At 30.3% G+C, this 23,824-nt stretch overlaps 3 protein-coding genes across 4 annotated transcripts; 1 reads left to right on the forward strand and 2 right to left on the reverse strand.

The window, feature by feature from the left end:
* Nucleotides 1-775: 775 nt before the first annotated feature.
* On the reverse strand, nt 776-4,355 carry LOC105796521 (pentatricopeptide repeat-containing protein At1g04840). The gene is made up of 4 exons (XM_012626256.2): nt 3,078-4,355; nt 2,161-2,997; nt 1,217-1,487; nt 776-1,118 (listed from the first exon to the last, which is right to left on the reverse strand). The coding sequence occupies exons 1-2, from the start codon at nt 4,351-4,353 to the stop codon at nt 2,165-2,167; spliced, it is 2,109 nt and encodes a 702-aa protein (XP_012481710.1). The 5' UTR covers nt 4,354-4,355; the 3' UTR covers nt 776-1,118; nt 1,217-1,487; nt 2,161-2,164.
* Nucleotides 4,356-7,734: 3,379 nt separating this feature from the next.
* LOC105796525 (vacuolar protein sorting 38) lies at nt 7,735-14,145 on the forward strand. Of its 2 annotated transcripts, none has more exons than XM_012626265.2 (6): nt 7,735-8,193; nt 9,684-9,890; nt 10,226-10,406; nt 11,608-11,756; nt 12,016-12,243; nt 13,824-14,145. In XM_012626265.2, the coding sequence occupies exons 1-6, from the start codon at nt 7,993-7,995 to the stop codon at nt 13,938-13,940; spliced, it is 1,083 nt and encodes a 360-aa protein (XP_012481719.1). In that variant the 5' UTR covers nt 7,735-7,992; the 3' UTR covers nt 13,941-14,145. The 2 variants fall into 2 exon arrangements, with proteins under 2 accessions (XP_012481719.1, XP_052483914.1); XM_052627954.1 differs by having other exon boundaries at nt 8,060-8,193; nt 8,764-9,890.
* Nucleotides 14,146-14,908: 763 nt separating this feature from the next.
* LOC105796522 (receptor-like protein 1) lies at nt 14,909-23,824 on the reverse strand. Its single transcript, XM_052628445.1, has 10 exons — nt 23,318-23,824; nt 23,023-23,181; nt 22,680-22,838; nt 22,497-22,568; nt 22,032-22,184; nt 21,745-21,819; nt 21,492-21,647; nt 21,335-21,409; nt 17,181-17,327; nt 14,909-17,058 (listed from the first exon to the last, which is right to left on the reverse strand). The coding sequence occupies exons 1-10, from the start codon at nt 23,727-23,729 to the stop codon at nt 14,909-14,911; spliced, it is 3,558 nt and encodes a 1,185-aa protein (XP_052484405.1). The 5' UTR covers nt 23,730-23,824.

The raw sequence follows: 23,824 nt of genomic DNA on the forward strand, positions 1-23,824 counted from the left end.
ACATCCATCACAAAATAAAAAATAAAAAAAATCAAAGTTAATCCATGTTGTTATGATAAAGTCTTTGGGGGGTCCTTTAATCATGCAAAAGATTGTATTCATTGGTTTGGACTTTGGTTCTGTTCCAAGTTCCATATGAATGATTATTGATTGAAATCATATATATAATCTTGTTTGGTGTTGAATATAATTGCATGTCGTAATGCTCTGGTAATTTTTTAAATGTAAGATTAAAAAGAAGTTAAATGGGTGAAATTTCATTAATTATGAATAAAAATAGAAAATATATAAAACCACTTATTTTTATTGGTTTGCTCGTTTAGGATTAGGTTCTTTTATGATCACAAGACTAGATAAATTATCAATTTTCGATTTGACTAGATGGTCTAATAAGCATGAGTCTTTATATTCCTTGTATGTTTGGAATTTTATCATTCTATTTTTATTTTTGGGAATTTAATCCCTTCCATTTATGATTTAAAATACAACTCCAATTGTTAACTTTATTAAAATTCTTTTGTCAAATTCATATTTATTACGTCATTTTTCGACTACATGACTGTTAAGTGAGTATTTTTATTATTTCAAAATGTCAACAACAAATTTAACAAAATAATTTTAATCATGTTAATAATTAGATCTAAATTTTAAACACAAAAAGCTGAGGGACTGAATTCCTAGAAATAAAAGTAGAGGGGTTAAATTCAAATCTGCAAAGAGTATAAGGACTCATAAAAAAATAAAATCCCATCTACAACTTTTGTTAGGCAAGAACTTTGAACCAAACACAGATAATTGTTATAATGGGAATTAAACTGAATCATTTTGTTATTTCTATTTCGTTATAAATTCTAATAACTGACATTAGAATCTAATGATTAGATACATGCAAATACCTCAATAAATGAATCAAGAATAGAAGAACAGAAAAATGAGCTTAGAAGATACTGTGCTTCACTTTGGGGTCTCACAAAGCTTTGTTTAACCCCTTAAAAAACCACCCAAGAACTGCTTCAATTTCACCATAGCAAAGATGTGAAATGCTCCAAATGCTCATTAGTAGGGTAAGTTGCTGTTGATTAAAAGGTTGTCACTGACACTTCTTTCCATAAGGCATGCTAGAGGAAAAGTCACCCGCAAACAAGAGAATTAACAATTAATGCTGGCCATTAAATAAACAGATTCATATATGGACCAAACATCAGTAATTTAGTACCTTTTCAATGGACCGTGTCATCTAATGGATTAACTAGAGCATGGAACCCAATCTACATTTATAATTGTGGGATTTGACACGTAGCTGATAATTGGCATGTGCTCGACCAAGCACGTTTCAGTTGGCCACTCATGGTTGAACCTTTTCCTCGATGTTTAGTCTTTCTGGAGGAAAGTTTATAACATGGCCAACATCGTCCTTCCTGGTTCAACACTTACAACTTTATTTTCTCAAGCCTTGCCCATCTATGGTTTGAGTCTTACAGAAGAACCTGCATTAAAGAAGGTCAATCCCATGCTTAGAAGTAAGATTATGCTTCCAGTGATATATGTCAATTCATGGACATTGAAGAATAACTACCATATAGAAGCAAAGTAATGAATGGCATGATAAGGGACTTTAATTTCGACTATTTAGGTCAAATGAAAATTATATTGAGAAATGCAGTCATCTAAACACTTCAGAAGGCAAGACACAGAAAGATGATGACAACTGAAAAGAATAACTGGATAAGGAGAAAGGGATGTACTTTCACTATTGGCATAAACTAATTTGAACACAAAACATCCAATAGTTCATGTAATGAAATGAGCAAAGTTTTAAAGGCCCATCAATGCTTTTCTTAGGTATGGACTTCAGACAAAAAGAAGGAACAACTTTTAGACCTTGAGGAATGTAAGATACCAGTCAAGAGAGCCAATAACCTACGGCTACATGTCATGCAATACCGTGAGCACCAAGTTCTTTATGGGGACATATATCATATGTGCAGAAAGGTCCATTGGAGCAATTTAATGTACTTGCTACCAATTATCAAACAAAAAAACTTGTGTTGCTGTAGCTACATCCATGTTTTAACTAAAAGCATTATTCTAAATAAACCAAGTAGAAACACGAATCATGTGTTCTTAACAGCAAAGCAAATTAATGCTGCTGTTACTTACCATTTTACCAATAATCTCCACATGAGCAGACCCCATACTTGAAATGGTGGAATCTCTTTATATCTCTCAATATGATCTCTCTTTGGCTCATCTTACTAGCACATTTCATCAAAGAATGGCAATCTCCACAAACTCTTAAGTTCTTCACTATCCTGATAGTTGTCCCCGGAGAAGTGTTCATTAAGGCAAAGGCAAGCGCCAATTTTTCACTGTGACTTCCTAATGCATCTTCCTTCTCTTCTTCCTCAATATTATGAAGAACCCACCCAGTTTCAGGCATATATCCTTGTTCTCTTGCACCAGACACTATTTCCTCTAATTTCAAGTATATTTCTCTTGCACGCTTATGATCATGATCACCAGCTACAAAACTATGCACTTGTCCATTGACTTCAATATAACTCCACCCCGGATCTTTGCCAACAGCTTGATTCTGCATCAACATTCTTACCCTCTCCACATCTTCCCATCTACCAACAGCTGCATAAACATTTGACAAGAAAACATAGCTCCCAGGATGTTTAGGTTCAAGCTGAAGGAGCTTTTCTGACACTAGTTCTGCCATTTTAATATTTTTGTGAGCTCTGCAAGCACAAAAAAGTGCTCCCCATGCCACAAAATCGGGACTTATAGGCATCCTTTGTATGAACTTCATTGCTTCATCCAGTCGGCCTGCCCTGCCTAACAAATCAACGACCAACGTATAATGCTTCATGGTTGGCTCAATGGAGTAATCAAACCTCATGCTGTCAAAGAAGTTAAGCCCAAGATCTACTTGTCCAGAATGTGAGCATGCAGTCAGGAGGGCAAGAAAGACCACCGCATCGGGTTTTATTCCTGCAAATACGACAAATTTGAGTTTATTCAGAAAGATTAGAATAAAGAGTTGAGCTCAATGAAAACTACTAAGTCCACACCTGAAAACATCATCTTTTTGAAGCATCGGATAGCTTGTCCATAAAATCCATGGGTTGCCCAACCCCATATCATGACACTCCAGGTACGAATGTCCTTCTCTTTTGTTTCTTCAAAAACCTTACTAGCAGACAGGATATTCCCACACTTTGCATACATATCAACCAAAGCAGCAGCAGTTGCTTTATTCAACCGAAGCCCATTTTCCACAAAATAGTTATGGATACGGACTCCAGCTTCAAGTGCACCAATTTTAGCACAAGCGGAAAGAGCTGAAACAAGAGTAAGATCATTCGGCCTTAAACCGACCTCCAACATCTTAAAGAACATGGATAACGCCTTCTGATGATCTCCATTCTGTGAAAGCCCATTAACAATTGTAGTCCAAGAAACCACATCCTTCTCCTTCATTTCATCAAAAAGCTGCATAGCTTTGTTCAAATCCCCATTTTTCATTAGCCCATTTATAAAACTATTCCAAGACCCAATATTCCTTTCAGGCATAGCCTCGAAAAGCTCCGTAGCTTTCTCCAAATCCCCCACTCTACAACACCCATTAATCAACACATTCCACAACAATATACTCTCACTCTTGTTTCTCTCAGGACTTTCATCAAACACTTGCAACGCAAAACCCATTTCCTCGAGCTTCACATACATTTCCACTAACGAAACCCGAACGAATGAATCGAACTCAACCCCAGATTTTATTATTCTCCCATGAAGGATCAGACCAAGGAAACGAAGACCCAATCCCGCAACAGACTTGAGCACGAAAGGGTATGTAAGTTTATCAGGGCGAACTCTATGTCTCAACATGAGAAGAAAATGTGAAACTGAGGATTGGAAATGAGAATTCTCCGTCAAGCCACGAATCAAAGCATTGAAAAGGAATAAGCTTTTGTGGTGAGAATTGTTGAAAATAGAGAGCGCGTATGGTATGGATTTGAGGGAAGAAGAAACGGAGATTAAGAGGGTGGTGAGATTGGCACTGGAAGAGAGGTGGCGGCGCAGGATTTGAGCGTGGATTTGCCGGAGTTGGAGGGTGGTTTCGGTGGATTTGATGAGAGAGGAGAAATGGGTTTTAAGGGGATCTTGAGATGATGATGATTGTGATGAATCAGAGCCATTAGAGATGGAAGAAGGCTTTGGGCGTTTGAATTTGGAGGAAGAAGAGGTGGTTTTAGCGGGAGAAGAGTTTCGTTCAAAGAGTAAGCGAAGACTTTTCATTTGAACTGTTATTGTCAAAATAGGCTTTGTGCTGGGGAATTTGCTCATAAAATCAGGGTGTGTATAATAACCATTTTCTTTTTTTCTTTTATTTAGGTAAATAAATAGTAAGTCTTCATTTTCATCACTAAAAATATATATTTTTTAAATAAATCACTTTCCTTAAATAGTTTTTCATTTTAATCACTCAATTTTAATAATATTTCATTTTGGTCGCATGTTAATTTGGCTAACGAAAATGCTATTATATATTCATTTTAGCTATCTAATTTTAGTAACTTTTCATTTTGGTCCATTTTTTAATTAATCTTATTTTTCTAATTTTTTTTAGATTTTTTAAGGAATTGAGTTATTCATAAAACTCAAGCAATCCTCCGTGGAAACCCAACAAACCCATTGTAAAAATCCAAGTTTTTTTCATTGTTATTGGAAAAAAATTAAAATTAATTCTAAATATGAAAATAGAAGAAATTAAAAGATAAAATGATTTAATTCTAAATATGAAAATAAAAGAAATTAAAAAGATAAAATGATTTTCTTGTAAAAAGTAGGCCGTTTTTCTTTTCATTGAAAAGCTAAAATTAATTTTATAAATGAAAAATGATTATTCCAATAAAAACGTAGGTTTTTCATATAAAACTCAATTTTTTTCTATAAAACCTAGGTACTTGCTTGTCAAATTTTGAGTTTTTCTTTTCTTTTTACCGAAAAATAAAATTAATTCTATCTTATGAAAGTTAGGTGACTAAAATGAGTGTAATGTAATATTTACATTAGCCAAATTAATAACGAGTGACTAAAATGAAAACTTGCTAAAATTGAGTGATTAACTATATAATTTAAACTTTTATTTAAGTTTTTTTATAAAGATGAAGTCTAAATAAGCCCTTAAACATGAAAGCTCTAACCTTTAGTTTTTATACATGAAAGCTCTTAAATTTTATATTGAGGTAAAAATATTTTAAAATTTGAGGTTTTATCTTAACTTATTGTTGATGCAATAAACTTTGACTAATATATGATAAAAATATTAATTTTAATTTCCATTGAAATTTTGAATTGTTACAACTTTTAGGCTTTGAAGACTTGCAATTGCATAATGGGGCAACTTTAATTTAGTTATGATCACTAATTAAGAGTGAGTAAAATTTGATTTGATCTAAAGAATTCGATAAAAAATCAAATTTTAAATTAAACAATTTGAGTTATTCGATTTAATCAAGTTATTCGGATCAATTCAAATAAAAAATCAAAATTTTTATTTAACTCGAATATGAATTACACATTTCTAGTTATTCGAAAATCCGAATAAGAAAATGTAAATCTACGTCGTATTGATAAATGTTTACATTTTTAAAGTTAAAAGTCAAAACCATTAACTTAAAAGGTAAAAGTATTTCGTTTTGATAAATATTTATCTATTAAGTTAAAAGGCAAAACCATTATATTGTTTATGTGGTTAAATAATTTTGTACTTCGTCTACCAGTTAAATAATCGGTCTATGTAAACATAATATTGAGTATAAATAATATGATTCGTTAATTCGACTTGAAATTTTTGACTCGATTCGATTTGATTTAAAAAATTTAAATTGATTTCGATTGCTAAAATAAGATTTGTTAACTCGACTAATTCAAAATTTTTGACTCAATTCGATCAAATACTCACCCTATCTCTAATTGTGATGGTGAGTATAGATATAATCTTATTAACTTCGGAAGTTGTAGTATTGTTTAATTTATACATAAAAAAAGTTATTGCCTCGTTATGCACTTTATTAGACAAATAGAAATAATATATCAACATAAAATTTTAAAAATATAAAATTTTTCTAAAGAATTTAATTAAGTGTATTATGTATATAAATATTTAAAATATTTTAAAACAATTAAATTTTTATTTAATAAATTATTCTCATACTTTTATATCAGCATTTTCATGACTAAAATTAATAATTTAGGAGTTTATTTAACTAAAAAAATAAGAGTTTATTTATACAAAATCTAATAATTTAAGGGTATTTTTAATATATTATCCTTTTATAAAATTTATAATGGGAGTTAAATGAAATTTGATTAAAAGTGTCTATAAATAGTTGAAGTAAAATTGCTTGGCCTAAAAAATAAATTATTTTGATTAGCTCTCATTTGATTATTTTTTCCGAGAAATTATGTCTTATTATTTGAAAAGTTTTACTTAATTTCTTATATAAGTTGGAGGATTAATTTACTTCAAAAAAAATCTTTTGTTTTACAAAAAGTTACTTAATTACTTTTGTTGATGACTTTTTTTCTATCCTCTCTTGTGAGGACTATTTTTATAGTATGATTTTTGATATGACATGTTAGGGGTAACTAAATAACATGTATAATGATACATTATTTCTCTTAAGCTTGACACATATCCTTAGAGATATCTGTAGGGGTGTGCAAAATTCGGGTAAAACCGAAAAAATTCGGTTAACCGACCGAATTCGGTTAATCGATCGGTTAACCGAATTTTTTCGGTCGGGGGTCGGTTAATTATTTTTTGATTTTTCGGTTAACGGTTAATTCAGTTCGAAACCGGTCGGTTAACAGAAATTTTTCGGTTAATCGAAAAAATTAATAAATAAAATTATAATATATAAATAGGCCCACTATTCACCTAAACCCAATCTAAACCCAAGTATTCAACCCAACCCAATTACCCAACTCAACCCAATAATAAAAGTTACAAATAATTTAATAAATAAAAATAAAATTCAAAAACTAAGACTAAAACTAAAGTTTAAAAGTCTAAAAATAATTTAATTATGTAGTAATTCAATTTGGTTAATTCGGTTAATTCAGGTAATTCGGTTGATTCGATTAATTCGGTTAATTTGGTTAATTTTTAACCAAAAATTAAAAAACATATAATTTTCGGTTAATTCGGTTAACCTACTGAATTAACCGAAAAATTTCGGTTCGGTTAATTTTTTTGAAAAAAATTTCAGTTCAGTTAACGGTTAAAGATTTTGAAAGGTCGGTTAATTCGGTTAATGTTATTTCGAGTCGGTTAACCGAATAAACACCCGTAGATATCTGTACTAAAATCCCACTGTATGTGAGGTAGTGTTGCGAGGTGCCGAGTTGCTACATAAAGCTGGCAAGTTGGAAGGTTAGAAAATTGGTGAGTGGCAAGTCATATTCCATTGTTTGGGTCGGACTTTTGACGAGGACAAATTAAATTTCAAGCCGGGTCATGGTACATTTTATATCAACTTTGAAAGAAGTTATCAAATTTTTATAAAAAAAAATTACCTACTTAAAAATCATCAAATATTTTTTAATTTATTAATTTAAAACACATGATAAATGTGTAAAATGAAAGTTTATCTTATTATCTATTTTTTAAAAGTATTTAAGCAATTTCTCTATCGGAAAAGTGAAAATGACATGAATCGTGAGATTCCTCCGTTAACCGCCACCTGTCATTCTCTGTTATACCGTAGACTCCCCCAAATAAAAACTCCCGAAACTGTTTCCACCCCCACCCCGGCATTTTCCCGAGAAAATTACCCCTAGCTAGCAAAGTTTCCCGAGAAAATGATTCGATCGGCGTGAAAAAGAACACTCTAACCGGGCGAGACCCAGTACCATGAGGTCGATCTATGATCCCTTCTTAAACTTACAGAATCGAAAGCTTTCCTCTTCAATTATTTCATGGAAAATCGAGAGCAAGGCCGAGACAAAACCCTAATTACCGACCCGAAGAAAATCAATGCTGCACATGAAAATGTGCAACTAATTGAATGGGAAGATTTCGACAACGAGCTAGCCAGATTGTGGAGTTTAACTTCTGCCCTTAAGGAAGCTAATGAGAAGAAACAAAGTCTTCAAGAGAAACTCCAGTCACTAATTCAGGTAATGCTTTTTTTTTTTTCTGATTAAGATTAGGTTATCTTTGTGTTTGAAAATTATGTTATTTTAGCAAACCAATTTTGGGTTTTTGAACATAAGCTGAATTTGGGTAGAGAAAAAAAAAGAGGGGTTTGACGTGAAAGGGAAACTGGGAATATATTTTTTAATTGGGGGGTAGTGACTTGAGTGAAAAGGTAACAGGGATATTGCTGAAATTTTAGAAACTTGGAGTAGTAATCCAGTTTATATGCTACTGTTTTTCCTGATTTAGAAAATAAGGGAAAGGAAAAAGAAGAATAAACTTTGTAAAATAGTTGGATCAAGTGATCAACGATTGAAACAAAGTTTTTCTGGATCCTTAATGTAGTAATATTGTTTAGTAATTTTATATGTAGTTGTAGAGAGCAAGGACCCATAATATGCTATAATTTTAGCTTTCATGCTCAATGGTGCTATTCTGAATTATAGTAGGACCATTGTTTACCTAATTTGCTGTTTTACCTCTTGTTCCGGGAACCGATATGCATGATATGGATCACTGTTTCACATCGAACTGGATCGTGGTGGTGGCAGTCCCAATTCCCTGAACTTGCCGAGCTATAAATCAAGTTGAAGTTATAGTTTTTTCAGTTTACATAATGTTTCCTCACTGAAGTTTTCAGCTGTGTTTGATTGATAACTGGTAGGCTATTTAGTTGTAGAGTGCAAAGAAAATAGATTTCTAGTGTCTGCACCTAAATTACTTACTAGGTTGGGCGGTATAGGTTGTGAAATTGATAAAACCAATCATTTCAGTTTGAAATATAATGATTTCTGTTGGGTTGCTCAAATGCTTTAGCAAGAACACTAGACAGAAAAATTGTCAATTAAGCTTTACTGGGATAAAGCGCGACGATAATTGTGTTGGTGAATGGAACTTTTCCCTTACAAAATTTTAAATATTCAATTTGCGTATTCTTTTTAGTCCCAAAAATAACAATGTCAATTCGCATCAGTTCCCTTATGCTTCATTTAGTTTCATTTTGCTCTTCTACTGTAAGAATAAGTACATTTTGTTTCCTTCTTATGTCCTTATTTTTTGAAATTGAGATTTTCGAGCTCTTTCTACTGTCTCAAAAAGTTGACATGGCAGTCACTGTTTACTTGGCTGGATGCCCGGGCTTTAATGGGCAAAAGCCAAAGCTTATTTCAAGATTTGTTGCTGTTTGTACTAGATGGATTTATTGTTTCAATTCATTTTTTTTCCCTTTCAGATTTTTGTTCCACTTTTCTGTTTTATAGGGCTCTTAAACTGTTTCATGTTGTCCATTTAAAGGCATTTAAGAATTGCATTTGCATTCTTCTATGTTTATTTTACTTCTACTAGATATTGCACGTTGAATTGTTAAAGCCATATGACACTTCAAGGGGACCTGGTGAGTGGTAATTTAGTTTTGTCTTCTGTGACCTAATTAATTGGCCAACTGATTAATGGGCGGGAACATGCTGTGCAGGTAAAAACTGAGTCTTTGAATAAACTGAACGAGCTTGAGGAAATGAATGAGAGACTAGAGGCAAGGAAAGTAGTTATGGCAAACATGTCAACTCGTTGCAAAGTTGCAACAGAGCATGCTAAAAAACAGGAGGAAATGCTTAGTACTGAAGTAAGATCATTGTTGGTTGCTGGTACCTCTCTTTCTGTAGCAAGGAAGAGATTACAGGTGAAGCATTTTTATTCTAGCTTAAATTAGCTTTGGAATTTCTTTTTTATATTATCATGAATGCTGAATTATGATATATTTGAAGGTTTCTTCTTATTCAGCTTTAGATGTTATATATTCTCCTCTCGGATCAATAAGATCTCTCTCTTTGCACCTCCACCCCTTGTGAAGGTGGTTGAGGGGCTTAGATGAGATGATTCTCATTCTATGAATTCCTTTGCATAGTCAAGGGTTATCCCCTTCTTGCTCTCCTACTTCTTTGTCTCTTTTTTTAGATAGTTGGTTGGTAGTCTTGCATGCATGGCATGATTGATTATATGTTGTTTTTATCACAGGAAGCAAATAGATTACTCACTGAAGAAAGGGGTTGTGTTAAACTTAAAAATGTGCAAAGGATGCTTCGAGCAAGGCAACAATATATGATATCACAAGTTTCATTACTGTATCCTGTAAAGATCTTGGTTGGACCTGCACAGGAGCAAGAACTTGAGTCCTATTCTAGCAGTAGTAGATTAGGTAATGTGCTAGTAGTTTTGGATTGCTAATGCTTTGCAATAAAGCCAACATATGGTCAGTGTCGTCAAGGCATGCGCCTAGGCATGCCTACGCCTTAGTTTTATACAACAAAACGCCTTGGACCCTTCCAGGTGAGGTCCATTTGATCAAGCGCATGCCTGGTGCACCTAGGCACACTTTTTTTGTAAGGCAATGGGCATTAGAAAAAGCCTGCCTTGTTGAATTTCTCAATAATTTATTTTATTTTTCACTGTTTTCATTTGATATACCTTTACTAATAAGAAAGGGATAATATCAAACTCTATAATTCTCAATATTTGAGTATTCACCTATAAAAAAATTGCAAGTTTTGTGGATAAACCAGACCACACTTTAGAGTTACTATATAACTTAAACTTTTATGTTAATAGACACACAGACTTGCAAAAACTCTCACATATACGTATTGCTCTTTACTGCACTCAGGCTAGCACTTCCTTTTGTGCCTTGCGCTTGAGGCAATATAAAGGTTAGCACCTAGAACGCGCCTTGCACCCTAGACAACACTGCATATGGTTTTAATTAGCAGCCAGTCTCGTTTTGAAATCAATATGCCTTTCCTGTTTAGTTTGTGGTTTATTTTTATATTCTTAATTAACATTTATCCTCTCACTTATATCATCGAGAACCCATTGTGATGCGTATTATATTTCCTCCTACGTTTTCTTTTTTGTTCTTGAGATTTTGGATGTTCAAAATGGTTTGAGGAAAACTTTACCAACAATAGCATCTTCTTTCTCTTGAACAATTCCTTCTTGCAACACGGGCAATATCTATAAATGGCATGCCTGGATATGCATATCCTTTGATGTCAAATATGGTTGGTCCAATATGATGTTTTACTATGGGAGAATAAAATGAGTTATTTTTGTCAACTGGACAAGTCTTTTATGATTCCTAAACAGCTTAAGAAGTACCATTACCTATCACTTGACTCTTCTTTTGGTTATAATGGTTGTATTCAGTTATTCCTCTTTTAGCAATCTACTATTCAATTCTCCTCATATCAAAACAATTTTTTTTTTGCTCTTGAATATTATGAACTTTTTACATATCTCTTACTTTCATGATTATATTTTTTTGAATTTTGTTTTGACTTCCACAAAGAGGTGGTGTCTGGTGATGTTCTGATACGAAGTTCCTTTGTTCCTGTCTTCACTAGGGAATCCTTCTGCATCAAAGCCCGTCAATCAAGGATCGTTGACGATTTTAGGTCTGAATCTCACCTTGCTTCCTTTTACAAAGATGAGTTTTTTCACTGACAAAAAGGAGGTTCAGAGATCTGCAACTGCCTTGGGATATGTTGCACATGTGCGTTCTATTTCTTTTGTGAAGTTATCATTTATTACCGAATTTGTTTTTTCTGATAATATCAAGCTGTGGATATCAAGGTTTTTGACCTACCACCGACAATCCCCTGTTGCTTGAAGATGCTGTAGTAATTTTTAATTGCTAGGATGGTAATATGGTCTAGTGGGCTGCACCTTGATTATTTGTTTCTCATGATGAGGCTATAATTTTAATCATACCTATTATTGTTTCTTGTTTCCTGCTATTTCATCATTTGCAGGCTGTTTCACTGATTGCATCCTATTTACAAGTTCCCTTGCGTTATCCTCTGCGCTTGGGTGGTTCTCGCTCATATATTAATGACCATGCATCTTCAATAGACCCTGCATCTTCTGATTTGTCATTGGATACAACACTTTCAGCAAATGTAAAGCCGGCAGAATTTCCGCTGTTTTTAGAAGGTCAAGACACGACAAGAGCAGCATATGCTGTGTTCTTGTTAAACAAGGTAAGCTTTTGCATACTAGTAATTCTTTTTCCAAGATGAATTATTCTCCTTTGGCATTTTTATGTATATTATTGGATTCAAATGGTCTGCAAAGTTAGCTTGTCAATGCTCTTCAATCCACAGGTTGGAAAAACAGTGCATGTTTGTTCGTCAGCATTTACAGCTCATTTTATGTCATTGATAGTGGATAATCTTGCTTCCATCATTATTAATATCATGGTTGAATTGTTTGGAAGATATTGGATTTACATATCTAGGTTCTTGTGATAGACACTTAAGACTATCTATAAACTTCACCGGCAGATTAGATGAAGGATTATCAACAAATTTGAAAAATGTGATGAAGTCCCACCATGCATCTAAAAGGAGGTCCAGCACTCGAATCCCATTCCCCATAACTAAAAACTATGTCACTGTGACTTGGTCATATCTCCATATCCATGTTCGAAGTCGGACATGGGTAGTTAAAGAAAAATGAAGAGTTGATGCATGATAGACTAAGGACTAGTTCAAAACTGCTATTAGAAAAAAGTGCTATTGAAAAGTGGTGTGGAAAAGTGTGTTTGTTAGTTTTTAGTGTTGTTCATTGCTGCCAAAAATCGCGGTTGAAAGTTAAAATGCCTCTTTTAGACATGGTAGTAGAAAGTAAAAATTTAGTCAAGTTTTATGATATTTAAATAATTTAATATAATGATACATGAAATATAACTTTTAAATACCTTTTAAATAATTAATATAAATTATTTGTAAAATTGATGATATATAAAATATTTTGAAAAAAATTAAATATAATAATAAATAAGATTTAAACAATTTAATATAATAATATATAAAATATAAATTAATCTAATTTTCATATACCTTTTAAATGGTTAATGAAAATAAAAGTATTTTGATAATTTTCACTTCGAAATGCAAAAGCCAAAAGCAGTTTTTGACTACAAAAGCTATGTGTTATTCATCACTTCTGCAGTGGAAAAACACTTCTGCAGTGTAAAAACACTTAACCCAGAAAGGCTTTTTCACCACAGTAGAGAATGCACCCTAAAATTGTAAATAGAAAAAGGAAGGACCAAACATTTTTTCTACCCTGTTTTTGTCTCCTCTTTGAAAATACTTTCCAAAAAGTTTTGTCATTTTTTTTTCTGTTTACAATGCCTTAAATGCAAATTCCTTATGGAAGTGCTTTCTTTTGATCCACTTGCATCATTGTAATAAGTCTGCATTGCCTTCTAACTTTCTATGTCGATTATCTTTTATTAAGTTTTCTGTTGGATCTTATAGTCAAATTCCTTTACATCATGTATGTTAATTTGCTTAGCCCTGATAAATGTTAGATATAGGGTTATCAGCTAAGTAGGAAAGACTGATGATAGTCACACCTTACATCCAAAAGCAAAGCTTTTTACATGTGTATGTAAGGTTGCTAGCAAATCTGATGAGCCTTCACTGATGTTTTAAGGTTAAGTTAATGTTCCTTTTCGGCAAAGAACATTATCGAGATCACAGTATTTTGATCGCCTTTTGCTTGTTATGATATTCGTTCTGAAACGATTGCATAATCTTTACTGTGATTGCAGGATATGGAGCAACTTTTGAATTTTATCGGTGTAAAGAGTTTAGGACCACGACATGTTCTTGCAAATTTGAAGGAGCTTCTAAGGTGTGTCCAGTCTTCAGAATATATAGATACCTGAATTAATTTTGATTTTGTAGGATCAACTATAATTAGCTACTTATTACGGTGTGAATAGACAACCTGACCTTCTTCACACACGACACGTGCGGATTTTTTACCAATCCCATTTCATTAAAGAGAAAAAAAGAGCTTTAAAAAAGGATTACACTTTTTTGTTGTTTACAGAATCATAATGTTAATTAGAGTGGAATATTTCAGATTTCTGATGATGAGCATATTCTTGAGTATTGCAGTAAAGAAATGGGTGTGGAACTTATTTGAACTTTGAATGTATGTTTTGTTTATGAGAATATAAAGTTGATAAAGATTTGGTAAATAGAATAAAATATCATTTTTATTTAAAAAATTATTTAGTACACTGCCAGTCGAGTTATAATTATCATGACATATTACAAATAATAAAATTATAATGACTCAAATATCTGAACATGTCAAAATTTATGTACAATGAATTATTAACATGTAAATGTATATCTGATGCATAAAAATAAGATAATTGCTTGTTTTTTTAAATTTAATTGTTATAACACATTATACAAAATACATTGTGAATTAAAGCATAATCTGAGTTTGATATCAAAATATTAATTTTCTTTTAAAATTTGATGATACGAATAATTATGTAAAATATAACATGATACAAAATGACTTGAGAGGAAAAGAGGATTAAAGAATTGTATTGTTTGTGAGGTTTTAAAATATTCCAGTTTTAGATTCAATTTTCTGGTTTAATTTTACATTAAATTTCCTTTTCAGTATGCACTAGTGAACGCTTGGCAGTCAATTTAATTTAATTCAAAGAGATATTGCATATACATAATAAATTTCATAGAAGAAAAAAGAAATAGATGGTTGAAAATGATAAAACCATAAGATAAAAGAGCTTTTATTCAAAATGTAAATATCAACAAAATATTCATTATTGTTCAACTTAGCATAATTAAACATTTAGGTATGGAAATCAAATCACAATTTGAGTAGATAAACGCGTCGCTTGAAAATGTGATAAGTAAGAAAATTGCCCACATTTGAGTAGCGACAGGTGGTGATGCATTTCCCAACGAGAGAAAACCAAGCTCTTTGCCAGTATGGATTTATGTAAAGGACAACAAAAATTGTCAACAACACAACTACATAAGAAACCAAAAAGCTCACACAAAAATCATAAGTATCTATCAAACCATCTTCTCCTTTATCTTCTGATACAGTTGATATCGTTGATGGTGAATCAGTTTTGGAACAACTTTTATGCAGTATAGGTCCACAAAGAAAAGGGTTTCCTTCATAACTGTTTTCAATAAAGGTCCCAAATTGAGCTTTTGGTTCGGGAATACTACCTGACAAGTTGTTGTATGCCACGCTGAAAACCTCCAAAGAGTTCAACTCTACCAACTGATTGGGGATTTCGCCACTCAAGTTGTTGTAAGAAAGGTCCAAACTCTCAATTTGATGAAGTTTTGAGAATGACGAGGGTATAACTCCGGTCAACTTATTGTGTGAAAGGTTTAAAGAATAGATTTCACTCAAGTTCCCTAATTCTGGTGGGATATGACCAGTTAAGTTGTTGCAAGATAAATCAATCCCGGTCATATATGAAAGGATGTTGCCCTCGTACAAAAAGAGCCCACTCTTTGTTGTGAACTCTATTACTTCTTCTAAGTAGCTATCAGGATAGTAAGAATCCATTCCCAAATTTAGTGTTGTTTCATCCTCTTCTATAGATGGCAAATAGAACCCAGTTTCTAGACTCTCTCTCTCTTTCAGTGGAAGAGATAAATTTCCCAAACAAGAAGGTATAGGACCAAAAAACATATTTTGAGAAAGATCTATGATGCTTAAAGAATGCAACTTGCATAACTGAATTGGAACTTTACCGTGAAAATGATTATCTTTCAAGAGAAGAACACTCAAAGAAGAAAATGTGTCAATCCATTTTGGAATATTACCTGTCAAATTGTTTCCTCTAAGATCTAAAGTCACTAGAGAGGAGCTATTATAAAAAGCAAGTGATAGTGGACCTCTCAGTCTATTCCCGTGGAGGTGGACATGCTCTATGTTTGGTGGATTAAAACATGACGGTATAGATCCAGATAAATGATTTTGGGAAAGATCCAAAAATTCCAACCTATTCAACTTGCAAAATTCCATTGGAATAGAACCCTCGAAACCGCTGTTGGACAAAGCTAATCTCTCCAAAAACGATGCATTCCCTATCCATCTTGGGAGCTTTCCATGCAACTTGTTGTTACTAAGATCAATTTCCCTTATTGAATTTGGAAACTCAAAAGTAGACAAATCAACATTTGTCATCTCTCCTGAAAAATTGTTTCCATCCAAATATAAATTCTGCACCCCATTTGAGTTGAGAACCACAGGAACTACATTTCCACTGAGCTTGTTATTTGATAGTCTCAAAATGGTCAGTGAGCCTTTCGCGATCAACTCTTCTGGTACTTTTCCATACAATTGATTGTTTGATAGATCTAAAAATGATAAGTCCTTCATGACACTTAAACAAAGTGGGATATTACCTTCAAAAGCATTCTTGGATAAGAATAACCGCCACAAATGTGGAAAAGTTGAACATATAGTAGTCGGAATTTGACCTTGTAATTTGTTTTCAGATATGTCAATTGAAGATACATTAGAAATAAGAGCTGACGAAAATGAGAGAGGACCAGTAAAGGAATTACCCATCAAGATGAGAACTTCTAACTTTGTGTTGTTTTCTAACAACCAAGTTGGGACTGTTCCGCTGAAATTGTTATGAGAAAGATCCACATATCTCAAGTCATATTGGTAGTAAAGGAAGGTAGGAAGTTCAAGATTGAGTTGTTGAGATGTAATGCACTTTGACAAACTGATGCTGGTCAATTGAAACTTTGGGACTGAGGTATAAAAGGAAGGTTCCATTACCATCTTGTTTTCATCACCGGAAAGGACTTTGAGGTTTGAAAGGTTTGCAAATGGTGCGAATGATAGTGGAATTTGAAAACGGTTTGCTGAAATATCTAACTCACGAAGAGATGTCAAGTTACTGAAACAATGAGGAAGCATCCCCTCAAGTGCATTCCCACTCACATCCAACACTTCAAGGTTCCTTAGATCACACCATCCTGAAAAATTTATAAATTCATTGAAGAAATTTTAATTAAATTTGATCCTATTAAACATAATAGGAGATATTATATCCCAGAAGGCTCATAAAGAAGTCAATTTGACCCATAAATTTATTTACCATGATTAGGTAAGGGACCGATAAGTCCACAATCATGTAAAGACAATGTTTTAAGAGAAGCGAATACTCCAATGCTTTGCAAAATGTTGGTGTTGAGAGTAGATCCGCCAAAATATAATTCCTCCACATTACTCGACACATTTAATTCTAAAGGATGAGAAGAGGTATTAGATGTTAATCAAACGTAAGCTGTTTTGGAAAAGAAAATAATGACTTTCACTTACCTTGAGTAGCCAGAGTCATGTTCAGATAATTGTATTGTAGATGAAAGGCTTTAACTGATGAGAAAGCCTCCACTAAATTTTGTAATGGAATGCTTCCATCGGTGAAGCGTGATAAAGAAACAAAACTTTCAAATTTCTCAATCCCTTATTTTCTGTAAGTGAAAGAAATATATAAATATTTATTTTCATCAATAAAATAAAATTTTAATAGAGAATGTCCAAATCTTAACATAACTATTTATTCATTTTATTAATTAAACTAATCCCTTTTTTTTCTTCTTTTAGCATTCTAAGATAAAATATAATTTCAAAATAATTTTTTCTTGATTCATATCAGATTTAAATATGTTTGAAATTAATTTAGCATTTAATTCCTTAATATTAGTATTTGGTACTAGTAATGGAGTTTTTAACTCTACAAGTGAAGTTAAAAATGGCCAGTAACCTATTTCTTTTAAATATTTCTTTTTTAATATTTTATTATACCATATAATATATTTGTTATTATCTCAATCCTACTTATGAAGTTTAGAATTTCATTAATAGTACCACCCGATTTTTTTAAAAACCAGATTTTTTAAAAAAATTTGATAAAAGAAAAGAGTTTCATTAATAGTACTAAATATTTTCCTTAAACTTAATTTACTTTGTACTCAATTATAAATGTTAAGAAATATTTTACAATCTAATAAATAAATTTTAATTAAATTCTCCATATTAAATCAAAATTTTAAAGCACTAAATCATTGCCCTAAAATTGTCAAAATACATCCTTTTGAATTTTAAAATTTATGAATTCAAACAGACTTTCAGCATCTCAAATTCTCTATTTAAATTTCACCTACATAGTTTTTTTTTTTTGGAAATTCTTCAAAATCTCATTTATTTAAATCATGGTTCTATTATAAGAAAGAAAATTTTAAACTAAAAAATATTATTTTTATTTAAATCTAATGTGCATCTTTTTCTCTTTACAAAATAAATTTTCAAAATTCAAGTCTAACTATTAATATTGTTGAAATTATTTTATTAAATCCATGTTCATTACGTCATCTTTTAGTTACATTGCTAACAAGTTCTTTTATTTCAAAATGTCAACACCAATAAATTATTTTTGAAAAATAACAATGTTAATAATTGAACTTGGATTTTGAAATTTAAAAATAGAGGATCAAATTCCCAAAAACAAAAATACAAGAATTAAATTACAAAAAGTTAAATCACATTTTTTAAACCAAAAGTTAATAACATGTGCATTTTGAAATTAATAAAAAGTTTGAAAAAAAGTTTAAGCACCTCAAAATGTAAGTTTAAATTTCATAAAATTGAAGTTTTTTTTAAATTATTCAAAATTGAAATTTATTTATTTTGGCCAAAAATGTCATTTATTTAACTCTAATATGTATTTTTATGTTTTATACTATTAAAATATATGAAATTAAAATATAGTTATATTACATATTATAATATTTTGCAATCTAATAAATAAATTTTAAATTAAATTCTCCATATTAAATCAAAATTTTAAAGCACTAAATCATTGCCCTAAAATTGTCAAAATACATCCTTTTGAATTTTAAAATTTATAAATTCGAAAGAGACTTTCACTTCTCAAATTCTCTATTTAAATTTCACCTACATAGTTTTTTTGGCAATTCTTCAAAATTTCATTTATTTAAATCATGGTTCTATTATAAAATAGAAAATTTTAAACTAAAAAAATATTATTTTATTTAAATCTAATGTGCATATTTTCTCTTTACAAAATAAATTTTCAAAATTCAGGTCTAACTATTAATACTATTGAAATTATTTTATTAAATCCATGTTCATTACGTCATCTTTTAGTTACATTGCTACCAAGGTTTTTTATTTCAAAATGTCAACACCAATAAATTAATTTTAAAAATAACAATGTTAACAATTGAACTTGGATTTTAAATTTTAAAAATAGAGGAAATTGACGAAAATAGAAATACAAGAATTAAATTACAAATTAAGTAAAGAGTACGTAGACCTATCACATTTTTAAACCAAAAGGTTAATAACATGTGCATTTTGAAATTTATAAAAGTTTGGAAAAAAATTTTAAGCACCTCAAAATGTATGTTTAAATTTCATAAAATTGAAGTTTTTTTAAATTATTCAAAATTGACATTTATTTATTTTTGGCCAAAAATGCCATTTAATTAACTCTAACGTGTATTTTTATGTTTTATGCCATTTATTTTACTCAATTTCAAAATTCAAGTCTAATTATTAATCTTTGTTAAAATTGTTTTATTAAATCCATTTTCATTATGTCATTTTTAGTTACATTGCTACCAAAGTTTTTTTATTTTAAAATGTCACACCAACTAATTATTTTTAAAAAAATTAACAATTTTAACTATTGAACTTGGATTTTAATTTTTTAATATTTTATTATACCATATAATATATTTGTTATTATCTCAATCCTACTTATGAAGTTTAGAATTTCATTAATAGTACCACCCCAATTTTTTAAAAAACCAGATTTTTTTAAAAAATTTGATAAAAGAAAATAATTTTACCAAATATTTTCCTTAAACTTAATTTACTTTGTACTCAATTATAAATGTTAAGAAATATTTTACAATCTAATAAATAAATTTTTAATTAAATTCTCCATATTAAATCAAAATTTTAAAGCACTAAATCATTGCCCTAAAATTGTCAAAATACATCCTTTTGAATTTTAAAATTTATAAATTTCGAAAGAGACTTTCAGCTTCTCAAATTCTCTATTTAAATTTCACCTACATAGTTTTTTTGGCAATTCTTCAAAATCTCATTTATTTAAATCATGGTTCTATTATAAAATAGAAAATTTTAAACTAAAAAATATTATTTTAATTTAAATCTAATGTGCATATTTTTAAGTTAATAACATGTGCATTTTGAAATTTATAAAAGTTTGGAAAAAAATTTTAAGCACCTCAAAATGTATGTTTAAATTTCATAAAATTGAAGTTTTTTTAAATTATTCAAAATTGACATTTATTTATTTTTGGCCAAAAATGCCATTTAATTAACTCTAACGTGTATTTTATGTTTTATGCCATTTATTTTACTCAATTTCAAAATTCAAGTCTAATTATTAATCTTGTTAAAATTGTTTTATTAAATCCATTTTCATTATGTCATTTTTAGTTACATTGCTACCAAAGTTTTTTTATTTCAAAATGTCACACCAACTAATTATTTTTAAAAAAATTAACAATTTTAACTATTGAACTTGGATTTTAATTTTTTTTAAAAATAGAGGACTAAATTCCTAAAAATAAAAGTATAAGAATTAAATTACAAATTTATAAAGAGTATGTAGACATATGTTAATAACATGTGCATTTTGAAATTTATAAAAGTTTGCGATGGAAGTTTAAGCACCTCTAAATGTATGTTTAAATTTCATAAAATTGAAGATTTTTTAAATTATTCAAAATTCATATTTATTTATTTTGGCAAAAAAATGTGATTTATGTAACTCTAATATGTATTTTATGTTTTATACTATTAAAAAATATGAAATTAAAATATAGTTATATTACATATTTTCTCATAAATATATGTTTTTATTTATTTGTAATATCATTGTTTTTATTGTTATAATTATTTTTATCTCATAAAAATTAAATAAATTATTTTAAAAATATATTTTTACAAACAAAATAATTATAAACATTAATATTTTAAAATTAAGAAAATTTTAAAGAATTTTAATTTCAAACTAAAGTTGAAACACATTATAATGGAGGATTTAGAAAATGTTTCACCAAACTCATATTTTACTTTCAAGTATGATATGATATAACTTTATTAATATTTATGACAATAACGGTCATTATAATATCGAGATCAAAACTAAATTTCTAAATTTAAAAAAAAGGAAGTTTAATTAAATGATACCTTGGTGGATCACCAAATCTTTCAATTCATTATATCCCATATATAGTTCCCTTAAGTTGATGAATGCTTCCAAATCTAGGAAAAAAAGCAACAAATCAACTTCATTATATTCTCTTAAAACATTATTATATTCTTTGTTAAAAACTAATATTTTTACCTTTCGTATCTATTGATCCTTTCAATTGATTGTAATTTATGCTCAAAGATTTCAAATTTGAAAGCTTGTTAAGGGATGCAAATACACTAGTATTGAAGAGATTGTAATCTAAATAAAGCACTTCCAAGTGGGTCAACTCCAATTTTCTACCACCATCTACAAAAGATTTATATAATTTCATCACTAAAATGAATTGGCATAAAATTTAATTATATGTAAGAATTTAGGTAATTGGTTAAATATAAATGCATACCTTTAAAGGATTGAAAGCTTTCAATTTGATTCCAACGTAAATCGAGTTTCTTCAAATTTGTTAAATTGCTCAATCCTATACATATCCATGTCCAATTCAAAAATCATTATGTTAATAATTTTAATTTCTACTTAATATTTTAATGAAATAAAAAAAAAGTATATCTAAAACTTGAAGTGAAGATGAAAAACCTCAAACGTGAAATCTGAATGCTCAAATTTGAAACAATTAATTTTAAAATGTTCTAGAAAGAATTATCAAGAAAAACAAAGTTATAGCTTTAGTACCTTTAGTATCTAATGAGCCTTGCAGACGGTTGTTGTACAAAGTCAAAGACTTTAGGCTTGAAAGCCCCTGAGGAAAGGAAATTGTGTTGTTCCGAAAGAGATTATTACTTAAATCAAGTTCCTCTAAGTTTGTTAGCCTCCATTGTGTTCCATCTATCATTGGAAGAAAATAATTAGTATAGTTAATATCATTCAATATATAAATAGCTAGGAAAAATGATTGTTTGAGAAGGAAGAGCCAATTTACAAGCTTTCCCATGAATTGATAACTACATTTTACAAGTAAAACTTAATTGATTCAACATATAAATACTTTGTTTGAGATACCTTCCTACTTAATTTACTCAATTTTGAAATATTGCAACATTAACTGTCCCTTAAACAAAATTGGTTTTAAAGTAAAAAGAAACATATAAAACCAGTCTACCTTTAATATGAATTGACATATAAATACTGTACTTATACCTTGGTTTGAGATGCTTTCAATGTTGTTGTCACTTAAATCCAAGTATTTCAAGTTTGTCAAATTATTCAACCCTAAAATTCAATCCCAAATATTGATTAGTTATATATTCATCGTATGATGAAATCAAACTTGAATATACATTGATTTTTAAAGTTGAAAAGAAACAGGTAAAATCAGTCTACCTTGAATATGATCCAGCCTTCCTTTCAACTGATTACGTCTCAATCTTAAAGTCTTCAAGGATGAAAGATTTCTCATATGGAACAAAATGCTATTCTTCAAAGAATTCCAACTTAAATCAAGAGTTTCCAAGTTATTGAGTCTTGAAAGCAATTGAAAACCTGATATATATACATAATTACTTGTTAATTTTTTCTTTCTTTCTTAGCTATATGAAAATTTTACTAAAGCAAAAGTAGAATTACAACGGATAAAAAGAATGGAAAACTAGGTACCAAGCCTAGAAGACCATCCTCAAACTCCACTATACAAATAAAAACTAACACTAGACCAAACTTAATTTACCTCTTAGATGACCTGATCCTTCAAATTTGTTGCTTGATAAATTTAAATACCGGAGAGATGAAAGCTCACTTAAAGATAACAAAATGCTGTCATTCAAGTAGTTTTCACTTAAGTCAAGGATCTCCAAATTACTCAATGTGGATGATAGTTTTCCAAAGCCTGTAGAAGTGTTCTTTTAAATATATACAAGCAGTTAGTAACTTTTCTTCAATAAAATATAAGTAATTGTAAATTATCAATGGTGAGAATAGTGGAATAGTAAAAGATGTAATTAAGGAAAAATTAAAGGCACGACCTTCATTTTCAAGGTTACCACCCATGGCATTTCCCGACAAATAAAGTCTCTTCAATTCCTCAAAGGGAAGAAACATAGAGGCATTGAGATACCAGGCATTGAGATTCCTATTATCCATGTCGTATTCCATATTGTATAACCATATTGTAGAATTAAGGGAGAGTTGTATGAGTCTCCTAGTGGTGGTGTTACACTCAACTCTTTCCCATTTACAACAATCTGAACCCTTCACCTCAACCCAACTTTGCAATTGATTACCATAATTGAAGAAAGGCTTGAGATGCAAGAGAGCGATTCTCTCATGCTCCAAACAAGCATCAGTAGTACACCAACTGCATCTTTCTAACACCAACAACATTACTGCCATCCTAATAAACCATAAGTACCATTTCCACTCCATCATCATCATCATCTTTCTGTTTTCACTTCTCTCTCAGCTATATGTTACTTTTTTTTAACTTCTATATGTATATAATCTAAAGAAGCCTAAGCTTCTTATTTATATAC

The sequence above is a fragment of the Gossypium raimondii genome, chromosome 3 (genome assembly GCF_025698545.1).
Source record: "Gossypium raimondii isolate GPD5lz chromosome 3, ASM2569854v1, whole genome shotgun sequence".
Lineage (NCBI taxonomy): Eukaryota > Viridiplantae > Streptophyta > Magnoliopsida > Malvales > Malvaceae > Gossypium > Gossypium raimondii.

Bases quoted from the DNA above. Each gene is read 5' to 3' on its own strand.
- LOC105796521 (XM_012626256.2), bottom strand. From the start codon at position 4,353: ATGAGCAAATTCCCCAGCACAAAGCCTATTTTGACAATAACAGTTCAA. The intron at 2,998-3,077 runs GTGTGGACTTAG...TCGTATTTGCAG, and splicing joins CAAAAAGATGATGTTTTCAG to GAATAAAACCCGATGCGGTG.
- LOC105796525 (XM_012626265.2), top strand. From the start codon at position 7,993: ATGGAAAATCGAGAGCAAGGCCGAGACAAAACCCTAATTACCGACCCG. The intron at 8,194-9,683 runs GTAATGCTTTTT...CATGCTGTGCAG, and splicing joins AACTCCAGTCACTAATTCAG to GTAAAAACTGAGTCTTTGAA. The intron at 12,244-13,823 runs GTAAGCTTTTGC...CTGTGATTGCAG, and splicing joins CTGTGTTCTTGTTAAACAAG to GATATGGAGCAACTTTTGAA.
- LOC105796522 (XM_052628445.1), bottom strand. From the start codon at position 23,729: ATGATGATGATGATGGAGTGGAAATGGTACTTATGGTTTATTAGGATG. The intron at 21,820-22,031 runs GTACTAAAGCTA...GGATATGTATAG, and splicing joins AGGCTCATTAGATACTAAAG to GATTGAGCAATTTAACAAAT. The intron at 17,328-21,334 runs GTATCATTTAAT...CTCATCCTTTAG, and splicing joins AGATTTGGTGATCCACCAAG to AATTAAATGTGTCGAGTAAT.